Source organism: Chelonia mydas, chromosome 14 (assembly GCF_015237465.2).
Source record: "Chelonia mydas isolate rCheMyd1 chromosome 14, rCheMyd1.pri.v2, whole genome shotgun sequence".
Classification (NCBI taxonomy): domain Eukaryota; kingdom Metazoa; phylum Chordata; order Testudines; family Cheloniidae; genus Chelonia; species Chelonia mydas.
Genome location: NC_051254.2, coordinates 31,705,102 through 31,719,359, shown reverse-complemented (window position 1 = coordinate 31,719,359; position 14,258 = coordinate 31,705,102). Strand labels below are relative to the sequence as shown.

Genomic DNA, 14,258 nt, shown 5'->3' with positions numbered 1-14,258 from the left:
GCCCCCGCCCTTTCCCCGGGTCTCTCCCCTCACCTGCAGGCTCCGGCTCAGGGGCTGGTGTCGGCAGAGCCCGGGGCTGGTTCCAGCCCCCGGAGAAAGTCCCCCCGGCTGGGCCCAGAGGGGGTTGATGCAGGGCTCTCCCCAGCACAGACGCTGCTGGGAGGGGAGCAGTAGCGGCTCAGCCCGGGCTCCCGAGGTTGGCAGCAGAAGCCGCTTCTTCTAACAGCCGAGCTGATGAGCAGCTCCCAGGCAAGGAGCTGATGCCGAGACTCTGATCCCTCTCTTCTTTCCTCTCCCCTTCCCCTTCCTCCCACACCAGCCAGCCGCTCTCAGCCGCACACCGCTCCCTTCCTGTGCGCCCCTCCATAGCTACCCGGGCTGCAACCGCCCCTGGGGCTTTCTCGGGTTGGACCCGAACCTTCCTAGACCCTGGGGTTAGAACCCAGGCGTCCGGTCTCCCCGGCCCTGCCGCTCCCCTTCCCTTCTCCCCAGCCTGGCTCTCTCCTCCCGCTCCCCCAATGGATCTGCAGACCTGGCTGCCTGGGATCAGGGTGTTTTCTCTCCCCTCCAGGCTGACTTTTGTCTCAATGCTCCCAGTGTCACAAAGACCCTGGCGGGGGCCCCCAAGGCGTGAGCCAATCCCTGGCGAGGAGACGCCTCTCCATTTCCCACCACAACCTCGCCTTACCCCCCCCCCCTCGCCCCCTACCCCAGCAGAGACTAGAGCCCTTTGTATGTGCGGAGCAGCCATGGCCGCTAACGGGAGCCCAGGGCCGAGCCTGCCAGATACGCTCTCCTCCTGCCCCGTGTGCCTGGAATATTTCATAGATGCCAGCTGTGGGCACAACATCTGCCCGCGGGCCTGCATCCCACACCCCCTGGAGGAACCGGAGTGGAGCCCTTGCTGTCCTAGATGCCAGAAGCCCGTCCTGCATGTTTCATGTGCCACATACTGGGTAATAATAACGTGAGCTGGACTCCATGCTTGTAAAACTGAGGCAGAGAAGTGTTGACAGAAGTGCTGCAGCTGCAGCTGGCATGCTAGCCATGTGCACACAGACTGACTGCTGCTTGGTGCTTCCTTCCTTCCTGTGGAGCCCTGGCTCCTCCTTCAAAGTTCCCTGCAGGAGGCTCCGTGGAGCGTGGTGGGGATGATGCTATTGCCCACCGAAGCATTTGAAAATCAAGAGATTGACTTAAGAATCGTGAGATTTTTTTTAAAAAAATAACACACGTGGCGATCTCTTTATTTTAGGGTGACCATATTCCCAAAGGGAAAATGGGAGATGGCACGGGGCTGGCCCCAGCCACTTGCCCGAGCCACCCCCACCTTGTGTGGGACTGGCCCCAGCTACTCGCCTGAGCCCTGCCCCCTCCCGTCCCCGCGCAAGGCTGGCTTCACTGCTTGCCAGAGCCCTGCCTGCCCCCTGCCTAAGCCCTGTCTCCCCACCGCACGTTCCTCCACACCCCACTTTTTTGACAAAAGTGGCATTTGTCCCGTTTGCTCTTGCCATCTGATCAAGTTGGCAAGAGCAAATGGGACAAAAGCCCACTTTTGCCAAAAATGTTGGGACGGACGGGACATGGCTTAAAAAAGGGGACTGTCCCGGCCAAAACGGAACGTATGGTCACCCTTTTCTATTTTCTTTCTGGCTTTTGAGCCTTGAGGGTTCACCACGTTGATGCTTTTTAGTTGCAACCATAAGGATGAGAAACTTAATTTTTGTAGAAAGTAAAAGCTGAGAGTCTGGTGTAGTCACACGACTCCAGGTTCTGGGGCCTTAGGGGGAAAATCACAATAGATCATGAGACTCAAATAAATCAGAAGACCTGGCCATATGGGAATCATCAGGCAGCTCAGTGCATGGGGTGGGGGAGAGGAGCGAGCAGAGGTGGCACATGAGGTAGACCCAGGGAAGTGCTGACAGTGTCCTGCCAAGGGGATCAGGAACCCATCTCCGTGGTTTGCCCCAGGGACCCTGAGTTCCCCCTGTGGGGCCCAGAGCGGGGGATAACCCAAGGCACTAAGGTGAGAAGCGATGGGCTAGTCACAAACTAGAGAGAACAGCCCTTGCTGCAGGGTGGGTGTGACTGAACCAGGGAGAGGCTGGGGCTGGGGTCGGGAGATGGAGGTGGGGAGCTATAGCCCGATGCCCACTGCAGAGCATGGTGCCAAGTCTCAGCCTCTCCCCACCCCCACCTCCGAAAGTAAGCGGATATTCATAGTGGGTCATCTTAATGTGGGGGGTGTTTGTTTGGAGCCAGGATGTGTGGGTACAGTGTGTGTGTGGGGCAGGGGAATTGAACACATGGGGTTTTTAAGAGCTGGGATTTTGGTTGGGGGGGTATTTGGCTTTGGGGTGATGGGGATGTGGGATACATTGATGGTGTGCACCCAGGGTCTCTGGAGAAGATATGGGGTGTGTGACAATATTTGGAGCTGGGCTTGGGGGCATGTCAGGGGGTTGGGAAGGAGTTTGGAACTGCGGTGGGAGGAGGATGTTGAGGAGGGGAGGGTCTGCAGGTTTTGGAGCTGTGCTTTTGTGCTGTATCATTACTACTTCCAGTTCTCTCTGTTTCTGTAAGGACAATCCAGCCCCCTTATTGCCATCCCCTCTCCCATCTGCTGTAGCTTTAAAGCAGTGATAGTCAGTGGTTTAGGAGCCAAATTAGTGATCACTATTAGCCAAAAGAGCCACAGTTGTGTGAATTCATTGTTTCATTTACTATAGTACTATATAGTCATATTTGAACAGTATGACAGGGGAAATATATATATATAGCCCTACTTAATTTACAATTTTGCGGAAATTGTGGATCCCACAATATTAGACTTCCACCACAGTTTTGATGCTGAATTCAGGTGTATGTATGTTACCTTTTAACAGTCAGCCTCACTGACAGTCCTGGGTGGCCAGGGCTCCGGCTGTCATCCCCATGCATGGCAGGGCTCCAGCTGTCAGCCCCAGACAGCCAGGACTCTCGCTATCAGCTATGGGTGGCCAGGGCTTCTGCTGTCAGGCAGCTTTTCCAAATTACCGCAATTAATAAAGGTCCATTATTACTTTTCTGCAATTTTCCATTTCTTGTCCACAGCTCAGCTGCAATTATTTGACAATCATCCTGCAATTCAAGGAGAGCTTTTATTTATATATATATATATATATATATATATATATATAATTCTCAAAGCAAATAAGTTAATAACTTAGTGCAAGTTAATACCATAATTGGTTAATAACATAATAAAAGCATCCTGATTGGTTAATAACGTAGATTGGTTAATAATGAAATCACACAGTGGTTTACTATCATGTGCTGCAAAGAGCCGCAGGAGACACATTGAAGAGCCACTTGCAGTTCTCGAGCCTCAGTCTGAGTATCGGTGCTTTAAAGAAAGAAAGCTAAGGGCCAAATCCTGCCCTAGGATCTGTGTGAGTGTGTGCCAGGGATACTGCTGGGCAGAGGGGTCCCTGAAATCTGGCAGCTGTGACACTGTCTGTAAAATCAAATCCTCTTACACCTGACTCCCACCCCCGCTTCTTCCAGGATATGTCGAAAGAGCGGCTGGCCTATCTGATAAAAGAGAGAGAAGAAGCCAAAGCTGATGAGGAGATGCAAAGTGAGAAGCTGCTGGTAGGTGCCCAGAAACCCTTCCCCAAGGCTTGCCTGGTGTCAGAGTACCCTGAGTGACATGGCAACACAGGGCTCGTCCTGCCAGCCCCGTCAGGGAACCATCCCCGTTGCAGCCCAGGCAGAAGGGCAGGATCGGTCGGGGTTGGGTCATGTGATGCCCTCGGAGTGTGAGTGGCTGCCATGTAGGAAAGCGTCTGTCTGCGTCTTGGCCCAGAAAAACCCCTGCCCAAGCTGTTCAGATATTACAGGGACCAGGGCTCCTGTAAAAGGTGGCGCAGGGCCTCCATAGGAAGAAAATACTGGGTCCTGAAGGGCTCTTTCACTGTCAGAGAAAAGCGTAACAAGAACCCATGGCTGGAAGCTGAAGCCAGACAAATTCAAATTAGAAATAAGACACTTTTATAAAAAAGTGAGGGTGATTAACCAGTAGGACAAACTACCAAGGGAAGCGGTGGATTCTCCATCTTTTGATTCCTTCCAATCCAGAGTGGATGCCTTTCTGGAAGACCTGCTTTAGTCAGATACCGGTTGTTGGGTTCAATATAGGAGCCCCTGGTTTGAAATTGGACAGTGTGTGATATACCGGAGATCAGCTAGATCAGTGATTCTCAACCTATTTACCATTGTGGGCTGCCCTACGCAGCCCCCCACTCCGTGGCCCTGCCCCCACTCTGCCTGGGCTCTGCCCCGAGGCCCTGCCCTATCTTGGCCTCTTCCCCCCAAGGCCCTGCCCACTGCTTACACGGGGTGGGAGGGGCAGAGAGGAGGGAGTAGGGGGCGAGGAGGGGAGGTGGTGGAGAGGAGCGAGTGATGGGCTGGGCCTCCAGGGGGAAGAGACCGAGCGGGGACCGGGCTTCAGAACGGAGCGTGGGCAGAGCATGAGGTGGGGCTACAGTCCAGGTGCCGGGGACCCTTCTGAGTATGGGCCCTGTGCCATTGTAAACCCAGTGTGACTGGCCGCAGCTGCGTGCTCATTGGGCTGCGGGTTGAGAACCACTGGTCTAGATGATCTAATGGTCCCTCGTAACCTTAAAATCTTGAAGGTAGAGCACCGAAAGGAGAGAAAACGTGGGCTGACTGGATGGAGATTTTGGTTCAATGCAAGTTGTGAGGTTGAGAGAAAAGTCTGTCCCATTGTCATTAGTGACATGCGGCTCTCCCCTGCCCTGAGCCCTCCATCCTTCCTGTTCTAAGTGAACTTCCCATCATGCACCGCAAGGGATCCTGGCTCTGGCCAATATCTCTCCCATCTTGCTGGGAGACAAATGTATGATATTCCCCTGGTTACCATGCCACCCTCTCCCTGTAATTGCAGAAACAGATGGAAGCCGAGAGACAGAGGATCCTCTGCAAATGGAAGGATCTACGTGGGTTTCTGGAGAAGCAGGAGCAGCTGCTGCTGTCCCAGCTGGAAAAGCTGGACAGAACCATTGTCAAGAGAAGGGACGAGAGCATCTCTGAACTGTCCCGAGAGATTTCTCTGCTCAGTGAACTGCTCGGTCAGAGGGGAGGAGAGAACGAGCAGGCGCCACTGAGCCAGTCTGTACAGGTGAGACTGTGCTATTGAAATGACAATGCACAGCAATTCTATGGCAGCATCTCAACCCTAGATCCCAAAGCAGGTGGGGTTGGGATCATATTCCCATTTTACACAGGGGAGAAACTGAGATGCCGAGAGAGGCAGGGACTCACCCAAGCTCACACAGTGAGTCTTTGTCAGAGCCAGGAATGGGATCCAGGGCTCCTGAGCACTGTAACCCCAAGACCATCTCTCCCGCCCTGTAAGCGTCTATATGTCCTTACTCTTTGAGAGTGAAATTCCTCCCAGTGCAGAAGGCCCGTGTCAGCCCAAATCAGCCCCTGGGTTAAGTGGGGAAGAGGGGCTTGTGTGGGCTCTTAGCACCATGCGAAGTTCACGCTGAATATCACAAATGTTTTCTTCTTGTGAAGTGCCTGGGTTGCCAGTGAGGACCTCTCAGCAGGGGTTCCCCGCGGGCTGCTGAGCGTAAGGGCACGGCTATATTCGAAACTTCAAAGCGCTGCCGCGGGAGCACTCCTGGTAATCCACCTCCATGAGGGGATTAGTTTAGAGCGCTGGGAGTGCGGCTCCCAGCGCTGGGGCACTGTCTATACTGGCGCTTTACAGCGCTGTAACTTGCTGCACTCAGGGGGGTGTTTTTTCACACCCCTGAGCGAGAAAGTTGCAGTGCTGTAAAGTGCCAGTGTAGCCATAGCCTAATTATGCCACCTGGATGGGATGGCCGCTGCTCTCTGAGTGTCTGAAATTCCCCAAATATCTGAGACTCCAACAGCAACTTGCCTGCAGGAGCAGAGGCCTCCCCCAGCCTGGGATACATCCTCTGACTGCCTCTTCTTTCTCTCTCTCTCTCTCTCTAGGGTGTGGGCAGCTCTGGGAGCAGGTGAGTTCTGGGCTCCGTCTCCCTCATGGTCACTCAGGCTTGGAAACCACACTGAATACACAGCTGCCCACAGAGCGTGACACACTGGCTTGGTGCGCGTGATCATGTCTCCCCCTAGTGGCTGCCAGTGGCATAGCTAGGAGTGGAAATATGGGTGGGCACCGACTTGTGGGTGGATGGGCAATGACAGACGGTGCTAGCTCGGCTTCTCCCCTGACGCCACACCCTCTTCCTAGCCCTGGTGCCCCCAGACTTCACCTGCCAAGCTGGAAACGCACATGGGGCAGCTCAGAAAATGGCAAGGCAGAGCTGCCAGAGCATAGCTTTCTGAAGGGCGATTGCACAGCTCCAGCTTGGGTTGCAGGTGCCCAAGTGACGCTCCAGGCTGCTGTGGCAGCACTACACCCCTGCTCAGATTTGGGTGGGCCTGGATGCTAAGTGTCTACGCCCTGGCGGCTGCCTCCGTGAGGAGAGAAGCCAGCTACTATCCGACAGCCAATGGGATTCCTCCTTTAGCTTAAGTGTTATGGGCTTTGTGTGAAAGGACCAGGTTCAAAGAAAGCTCCCAAACTGGCCACTGTTCCTTGCCTCGGTGTCTCCCCACGTCCCCATTTTGCCCTGGGCCCACTGAAGGCACAGGGCTCAAGGCAGGTGACACCATCTCCGTCTACAAAGCTTATAACCCTGGAGTTTGGGGAGCTGCCGGGCTTGGGTTGTGGACCAGGTCCCTTTGTCACCCTTCCGCCTTTCTCCAGCAGGGAGGACAGGACGCTGCAGAAGCCAGAGTCTGGGTTTGTGGAGCTGGAGAAGAGACTTGGGGATTTCTCTCAGAGAAGTGCCATCCTGCTGGAGCTGCTGCAGGGATTCAAAGGTAAATGGGAGTCTCGTGGTGGCATCTCTGGTTAGAGTAACGGTCGCCCTGGAGAGGAGTCGGTGGCTCTCGTGACATCACTTACCCCGGGCACCATCTTGCGTTCCCCACCTTGGGTGAACCGCCCTTTGCCATGGCAATAGCCCTCTGGGGCTTGCCCTGTCTGCAGCAGCTGCATTGCTGGCCTTGGGCTGCCTTGCTAGCTCATAATTAAAAGCGCAGTTACATTAACGTCGAAGTGGAACATCCCCATGAATGCTGGGGCCTGAATTCTCACCTCTTTCGTGCTCTCCTTCCCCTAGAGACTCTGCGACTGGAGCTGGACAGCGACATAGGTATGTGTCTTTCTCTGACAGACCGTGGGAGCTGACATCAGAGATTTAACCCCAGGGACATTATTGGAGGCCTGAGGGGAGGCCGTTTCGGTGGGATGGCTGGTGGGGTTGAGCAGGCCCCTTGCCCCTCTATCTCAAGCCTTCCTGCTTTAATAACCTACATCCGGGACCCCCGTTAATGTCAACATTTCACACGTCAAACCAGACAAGCAAAACATTCTCAGATGTTAGAGAATCAGGAACGTTCCTCCCTGGGTGCAAACTCTGAGGGAGAGGCATTTTCTGACATTCCCGCCCCATAGCCCCCAGAACCCATGTGAGAAAGATTGTCTCCCCCACGCTCTCTCCCATGGGAGAGGAGATTCAGAGACACAATGCAGAGAATAATCCATCCCCATTGCTTCCAAGGGAGAGGCTGGGTGGTAGATACCTCTCTGTGTTATTAAACATGAGTGCACACTCACATAAAACGAGATTTCATGTCTCCCTCCCTTCCCAGGAGTAGCTCTGCCTTCAGCACTGTTAGAAATGGGGAAGAGGTTGCACAGCTATGCTCTTCCAGAGTTATAAAATTACCCAGTGTGTAAAGATCCCTGGATCTTCTGCTGGAGCAACGGCACATCTTCCAGGAAACATCTGACTTCCCCCAAAAGATCTCCAGGAACATTTACCCATCTGTTTGGTTTATACAAGTGTGCCCACCCAGTCAACACATCTGAAAACAACTCTGTAAAACCCTGGACTCACATGTTTTCTTTCCCTGGAACAGGTTTTCTAATTCCAAAACCTGACATGATTGCCCGGGTGGAATGGGGCAAAGAACCCTGGGTGCCCGATCTCCAATGCTCTAAGGAAAGAGAGATCCTGAGAAACATCCGCACAGGTGAGGAATGAGTCACACAGATTGGAGAAACCATCTGTCACTGATGTAAACAGCTGGGATTCCCACAAAGGCCCGGCATGCTCATCCAGTGCTACCTCACCTCACCCAGATGAAGAGGGCCCTAACAAATTCACGGCCATGAAAAACATGTCAGGGACCATGAAATCTGGTCTCCCCACTGTGAAATCTGGTCTTTTGTGTGCTTTTACCCTGTACTACACAGATTCCACGGGGGGAGACCAGTGTTTCTCAAATTGGGTGTCCTGATCCAAAAGGGAGTTTCAGGAGGGTCACAAGGTTATTTTAGGGGGTTACAATATTGCCACCCTTACTTCTGTGCTGACTTCAGAGTTGGGCAGGATACCATACTATGCTACCCTTACTTCTGCGCTGCTGCTGGCGGCAGCTCTGCCTTCAGAGCTGGGCTCCCGGCCAGCAGCCGCCGCTCTCCAGCTGCTCAGCTCTGAAGGCAGCACCGCCGCCAGCAGCAGCACAGAAGTAGGAGTAGTAGTACTGCAACCCCCCCGAACTAACCTTGTGACTCCCACCCCCCACAGCTCCTTTTTGGGTAGGGTGACCAGAAGCAAGTGTGAAAAATCGGGACGGGGGTGGGGGGTAATAGGTGCCTATGTAAGAAAAAGCTCCAAAAATCAGGACTGTCCCTATAAAATTGGGACATCTGGTCATCCTATTTTTGGGTCAGGACCCCTACAATTACAATACCATGAAATTTCATATTTAAATAGCTGAAATAATGAAATTTACCATTTTTAAAACCCTCTGACCATGAAATTGACCAAAATGAACAGTGAATTTGGTAGGGCCCTACAGATGAAGACTGGTGACATATCTTCCTGGTAGATATCATTCATGGCTTCCCACCCATCATGACTGAAACCTGGCAGTGCATCCCTTCCCCTCCTGAGTGTTCTCATGGAATGTGGAAGCATAACTGGTCCCCTCCTCTCTCTGTCTTCTGGTAAAGGTGGGGATGGGGTGGAATTCAGCTCCTGGTTTTTCAATTTCCCCAGCAGATATTTGGGTTTGTTCCCCCCTTTCCTGTTCCCCTTTCTGAGGTTCCCTGTCCTCCGGCACAGAGACTGACTCCTGTCTGGATTCTCTCTCTGTCCCAGCAGGTGATGGAATGATGAGTGGGAATGAGGAGGAGAATCCACAGCAGGAAGGTCCCAAGCAAGTGGAACCTCACGGGGTGGTATCGGGAATATCCAAAGCGAACGTTTCCCAGAGTCCTGATCTGGAAGAAGCCCATGAGAGTCGGTGCAGGTCAGAAAGGCAGCAGGAAAACTACCAAGGAAAGATACAGGGTAAATCCACTCACCAAGGGGAAGGCTCGGAGGATCTCAATGAAACGGTGATCCAGCTGAGAATCGGCACTAAAAAGAAACAGCATGAATGTATTGAGTGCGGGAAAAAGTTCAATCACAAATCAAATCTTACTAGACATCTGAAACTGCACACAGGAGAGAAACCATTTATGTGCAGTGACTGTGGGAAAACCTTCACTCGGAGGTCACACCTCATTTCGCACCAGACAACGCACTCGGGTCAGAAACCTTATCCCTGCTGTGAGTGTGGGGACAGATTCACACGGTGCTCAAACCTTATTTCACATCAGAGAATCCACATGGGAGAGAGACCCTATAAGTGCCCCGACTGTGGGAAAAGCTTCAGTTCAAAATCAAACCGCACTGTTCATCAGAGAATCCACACCGGAGTAAAACCTTATAAGTGTGCTGACTGTGGGGAAAGTTTCATTCAGAGCTCACACCTGGTTGTTCATCAAAGAACACACACGGGAGAGAGACCCTATACATGCCCTGACTGTGGGAAAAGCTACAAGGCGAAGGTTGCTCTAATTTCCCATCAAAAAGTCCACAGAAGATGGGAGCTCTCACTGTGGGGCAATGGGTCTGTGCCCACTTGCAATAAACTATAATTTGCTTCATTTGAGGGTGGATCTGGGTAGGGCAGCAGGTGGCTAGATGGTTTGGGTTCCAGTGGATGGTGGTTTAGGCCAGAATAGGATGGAGCACTACTGAGGAGATGGGTCATATCAGGGTCTGGGAGGAGCAGGTGATGGAATTAATGGGGAGACATTTCTGTGGGTTCCACGCACACTTTCCAATTTAGAGAAGAGGTAAACTAAAGCTCCCTTGCAGTTTGTCTCAGAGACACGTCGGCTGCTCCTAAGACCTCTTGGGCAGGGGCAGAGGCACATTATTCAGGGAAGCAGTGAGGGGCCTGGTGGGTCTGTAGTTACCAGGCGGTAAGAGATGCTGATCAGAAGTTGCAGAATTTTAGCATCATGTTCAGTGTATTGTACATCTCTGCAGACACAGGCAGTCGGCTGGAGATTGGGGGGATTTGAGGTGGAGATTCCCCGGAGAGGTGGGGGTCTTTGTGGGGATTGCACAGTTCCAGTGAGAGCAGTATGGTGTAATAGTGAGAGCAGGGGGAATTGCGACTCAGGACTCCTGGGTTCAGATCCCAGCTCTGAGAAGGGAGTGAAGTCTAGATTAGAGCCGGGGGGTGGAAGTGGGAGGCTGGAATGCTAGGTTCTATAACCAGCTGAGTTCCTCCCCTCCTCTCTGTGTATTTGTTCCTCCCATTCCCACCATGGGGATAATAGTAGTCTCCCACCTCCCAGGGAACCATGCAACCTCACTAATTACTGTGTATTAAGAAGGATGCAGGTACCAGAGCAGGGAAAGGTCCTTAATTGGCTGAGGAAAGAAAGGACCGAAAGTCAATTTGATGGCATTTATCTGGATGTAATGCAATAACTTTTGAACACCGCATCCAATTGGGTCAAACCCTTTTGAGTCTCCAATTGTCTGTAGATCAAAGAACTGGCTGATATGGAAAATCCCAAAGGAATGTGGCCTTCTTGGAAATTCAGAGCCACTTGGATTGATCTCTGGCTATGTGCGTAAGGTGGTCTATTCAGTTTATATCCATCGCTGGCCATCTTATTTGTGCCACCAAAGTTTCTGGTGCCCATGTGATCCTTGGCTGTTTAGTGTCATTCTTTCGTAAACACACTTCGGAACTCATTGGTCTTCCTTTCTATAATATGTCCACACCAAGAAAGCCACTGAAACCAAATCCATACTGTTGGAGGTGGTTGCTGGGTTTGGCTTCAAATAGCCTCATTTCTGATCTTGTCCTGCCACTGGATCAGGAGCAGTTTATGCAGATGATGAGAATATGATGTTCTTCAGTCTTCCCCAGCGCCCACTTCCATACAATAGAATTAATAGAACCACGCTTCTTTAGAGCCACATTTTCATAGCAAGCTTGATGTCACAACATCCCCAAAAAGGTCGCTGAAAGGCCCGAAACACGGCAACCACTGCTACTGTATAAGTGCCATCTTTTGAGCATCCTGCAGCCCTGTCCATGACACTGGCCAAATATATGACAGTTGCCACTTGCTCAGTCTCCTGTCTGGACAGGTTAATACTGAGTTGGTTGCAATCTGGAGCTGGAGGCCACTGGATGGTAATAGCTGGGGATTAATAACCAGATCAATGTGCAATTGAGACTGAACCAGCAAGACAATGTCATTGATGTATTTGAGATCTCAAAGCAGAGTGGTATTCAGCTCAATTCCACCCACTTCTGCCTCCTCAATCTTATTCGTCAACCGATCAGTTGTTGACACTGAACAACGATGGTGTCAGAACTCAGCCTTGTTGAACTTGCGTGAATATAGGACACCATGCTCTGTATCTGCTATTGACTCCAACGCAGCTTTCCTTCCATGATAGAGCTTCTCTGTCAAGGATATCCAGGGATGTCGTGTCACCTCATCAGACCTACGGCCTTGTTCAGTGCACTTAATCAAAGGGCTGGTGGAAATCTGTACCATGGCTGTGCATGGCTTATTAAGTTCAGCCGTCTTCTCACAAAGCTGTCTCGAGGTAAAGATCCGGTCAATCGTGGAACAATGAGATCTCAAGCCACACTGTGAATATCGTGACCTTCGCAAAAGTGCTTCATTAATTCAAGACATTAACACAGAAGTGAAGATTTTCCTCCAGACCAACAACAGCATGATGCGTCCGTAATTGCTGCATTCCCACCTCCCAGGGAACCATGCAAGTCACTAATTACTGTGTGTTAAGGATGCAGGTACCTAAGCAGGGAAAGGTCCTTATTTGGCTGAGGAAAGAGAGAAATGACAATCAATTTGATGGCATTTCTCCGTTTATCTGGATGTAACGCGATAATTTTTGAACACCACATCCAATTGGGCCGAACCCTACTGAGTCTCCAATTGTCTGTAGATCAAAGAACAGGTTGATCATTGCAAATCCCAAAGGAATGTGGCCTTCTTGGAAACTGAGGGACACTCAGACTGATCTCTGACTAGATGCTTAAGGTGGTCTAGCTGTATATTCAGTTTATATCCATTGCTGGCCTTCTTATTTGTGCCACCAAAGTTTGAGCCAGAATAACACCCTTCTTCCAGTCATGGGGGATGGTATTCGTGCACTGGAGGGTCTGAAAGAGCTTATGCAGCCAAAGGACAACAATACTCTCACCTGCCTTCCGCAACTCAGGAGTGATGTTACAATCTCATTGATGGCAAATATTGATACCTTCCAGCTAGCAACACCCCCCATCTGAGCCCCGTAGTCCCAGCAGAGTTTAAAATGTTGAGGGAAAAATGGGAGCCTGGGATCCCTTGGCATGGGGGTGGGAGGAAGAGGGGAACCTGAAATAGAGGCGATGGGAGGGAGGCACACAGGGAACTTGCAGAGGGAATAGAATGATGCAAGGATCCCCTAGTGCAGAGGTCCCCAAACTGTGGGGTGGCCCCCCCCTTAGGGGGCCGTGGAGGAACATTCAGGAGGGCATGGCGGGCCAGGCCAGCTCCCATGGGGGACGGGGAGGGAGCACCACCCAGCCACACCCCACCCCCAGCTCTGCTCTGGCCCCACCCCCAGCTGCGGCCCTGGCTCCTGGCCCTACACCTGACCTCGGCCCCAGTCTCGCTGCTGCTCCACGTCCGGCTGGGGGCCCATCTGCGGCTCTGCTCCCAGCCACAGACCCATCCGCAGCTGCGTCCCCAGCCTTGGCCTCCTTGTTCCTGTCCATGTTCCCCTCTGCCCAGAGCTGCGGCCCCGCTTCTGGCCCTGGCTGTGGGGGAGATGAGGACAGGGAGAAGAGGGGGGCGTGACCCTCAAAAGCTTGAGGACCACTGTCCTAGTGTGTGCAGTTAGCTCAGCCGACAAGCAATGAAGTGTGCAACTCTCTGGTTACAACTGTATTTTATTATCTGACACTCTCCAGTTCTTTCCCTGCTCTCTTTGTCTGGGTGAGAGGTTACGGCGTGGACAGGAAGGACTATAGCTGGACTCCCTTGTCCCAGTTTTCAGGGAGGGTCTCCAGCTCATGTTGTCACATACTAGGATGATTCCTTAACTGCCCTGCGAGGGATTTTTCTCCATGTTTCTGGATGGGGGCTGAGAGAGGTGTTGTTCTTCTGGAAGTGCAGATTTTGTGGAGTCTATTTCTCATGGAAGTCTTTCCCTCTATTGGTTTCTCTTTTTCCAAATAAATTCATAATAAAATATTTGTTGCACATCCTCATCTCCCCAGGCATGTTCATGTGCCCTGGTTCCCAAAGCGCAAGGGCAGAGTGCTAGTAAGTGTGTTAATCGTGCGTTAGGACATCACTCAAAGAGGTGGCGCTGCTGGGGTGGCATGTACCTTCGCTTTGTATTGCCTGATTTTTAGAGGTTTCAGTTTAGCCACTCTCCACATCCTGGAAGGGCACCAGGCACCACACAGAGCTATCTTAACTCTGCACTAATTAAGTTTTGGGGCAATTAATTTATAAAAAATATTTTTTCAGCACCCCCACATACCAGAGTCCAGCTTTAGCACCTTAGCATTGATTATCCTGGCCACAGAATTCCCTGGCTGCACGTTAGTCATTTCACCGCCCCTGCATCATCTCTTTGTCTCCCGTCCCTTTGCCTGTCGAGCCTGGTTGTCCATCCCCAATTGTCCTCCCCATGGAGAAAAGAGCATCATTGTGGGTGCTGCAAGTGGAGGAGCTGTGGAGAGGATGCCGGAACGGT

At 51.9% G+C, this 14,258-nt stretch overlaps 4 protein-coding genes across 15 annotated transcripts in view; 1 reads left to right on the top strand and 3 right to left on the bottom strand.

The window, feature by feature from the left end:
* Positions 1-14,258, bottom strand: part of LOC114020077 (zinc finger protein 239) — a 479,276-nt gene that overhangs the window by 197,222 nt on the left and 267,796 nt on the right. The window lies entirely within an intron of this gene.
* The window catches only part of LOC122462963 (zinc finger protein 501-like), a 293,402-nt gene that overhangs the window by 11,357 nt on the left and 267,787 nt on the right, over positions 1-14,258 (bottom strand). The window contains exon 1 of one of the 3 annotated variants that reach the window (XM_043528759.1): positions 34-165. The exons of the other annotated variants lie outside the window; for them this stretch is intronic. The gene's annotated coding sequence lies outside the window, so the exon portion shown is untranslated. Of the gene's footprint in view, positions 1-33; positions 166-14,258 lie in introns of those variants that run through there. 3 annotated transcript variants of the gene reach the window in all.
* The window catches only part of LOC102945825 (zinc finger protein 436), a 1,196,575-nt gene that overhangs the window by 1,124,141 nt on the left and 58,176 nt on the right, over positions 1-14,258 (bottom strand). The window lies entirely within an intron of this gene.
* On the top strand, positions 519-13,758 carry LOC102930572 (zinc finger protein 566). Of its 5 annotated transcripts, none has more exons than XM_037913559.2 (8): positions 519-956; positions 3,550-3,636; positions 4,952-5,185; positions 6,034-6,056; positions 6,815-6,927; positions 7,230-7,262; positions 8,032-8,145; positions 9,282-13,758. In XM_037913559.2, the coding sequence occupies exons 1-8, from the start codon at positions 519-521 to the stop codon at positions 10,100-10,102; spliced, it is 1,863 nt and encodes a 620-aa protein (XP_037769487.2). In that variant the 3' UTR covers positions 10,103-13,758. The 5 variants fall into 5 exon arrangements, with proteins under 5 accessions (XP_037769487.2, XP_043384658.1, XP_027680469.3 ...); XM_043528723.1 differs by having other exon boundaries at positions 9,279-13,758; XM_027824668.3 differs by having other exon boundaries at positions 6,812-6,927.

Bases quoted from the DNA above. Each gene is read 5' to 3' on its own strand.
- LOC102930572 (XM_043528722.1), top strand. From the start codon at position 519: ATGGATCTGCAGACCTGGCTGCCTGGGATCAGGGTGTTTTCTCTCCCC. The intron at 5,186-6,033 runs GTGAGACTGTGC...CTCTCTCTCTAG, and splicing joins CACTGAGCCAGTCTGTACAG to GGTGTGGGCAGCTCTGGGAG. The intron at 7,263-8,031 runs GTATGTGTCTTT...TCCCTGGAACAG, and splicing joins GGAGCTGGACAGCGACATAG to GTTTTCTAATTCCAAAACCT.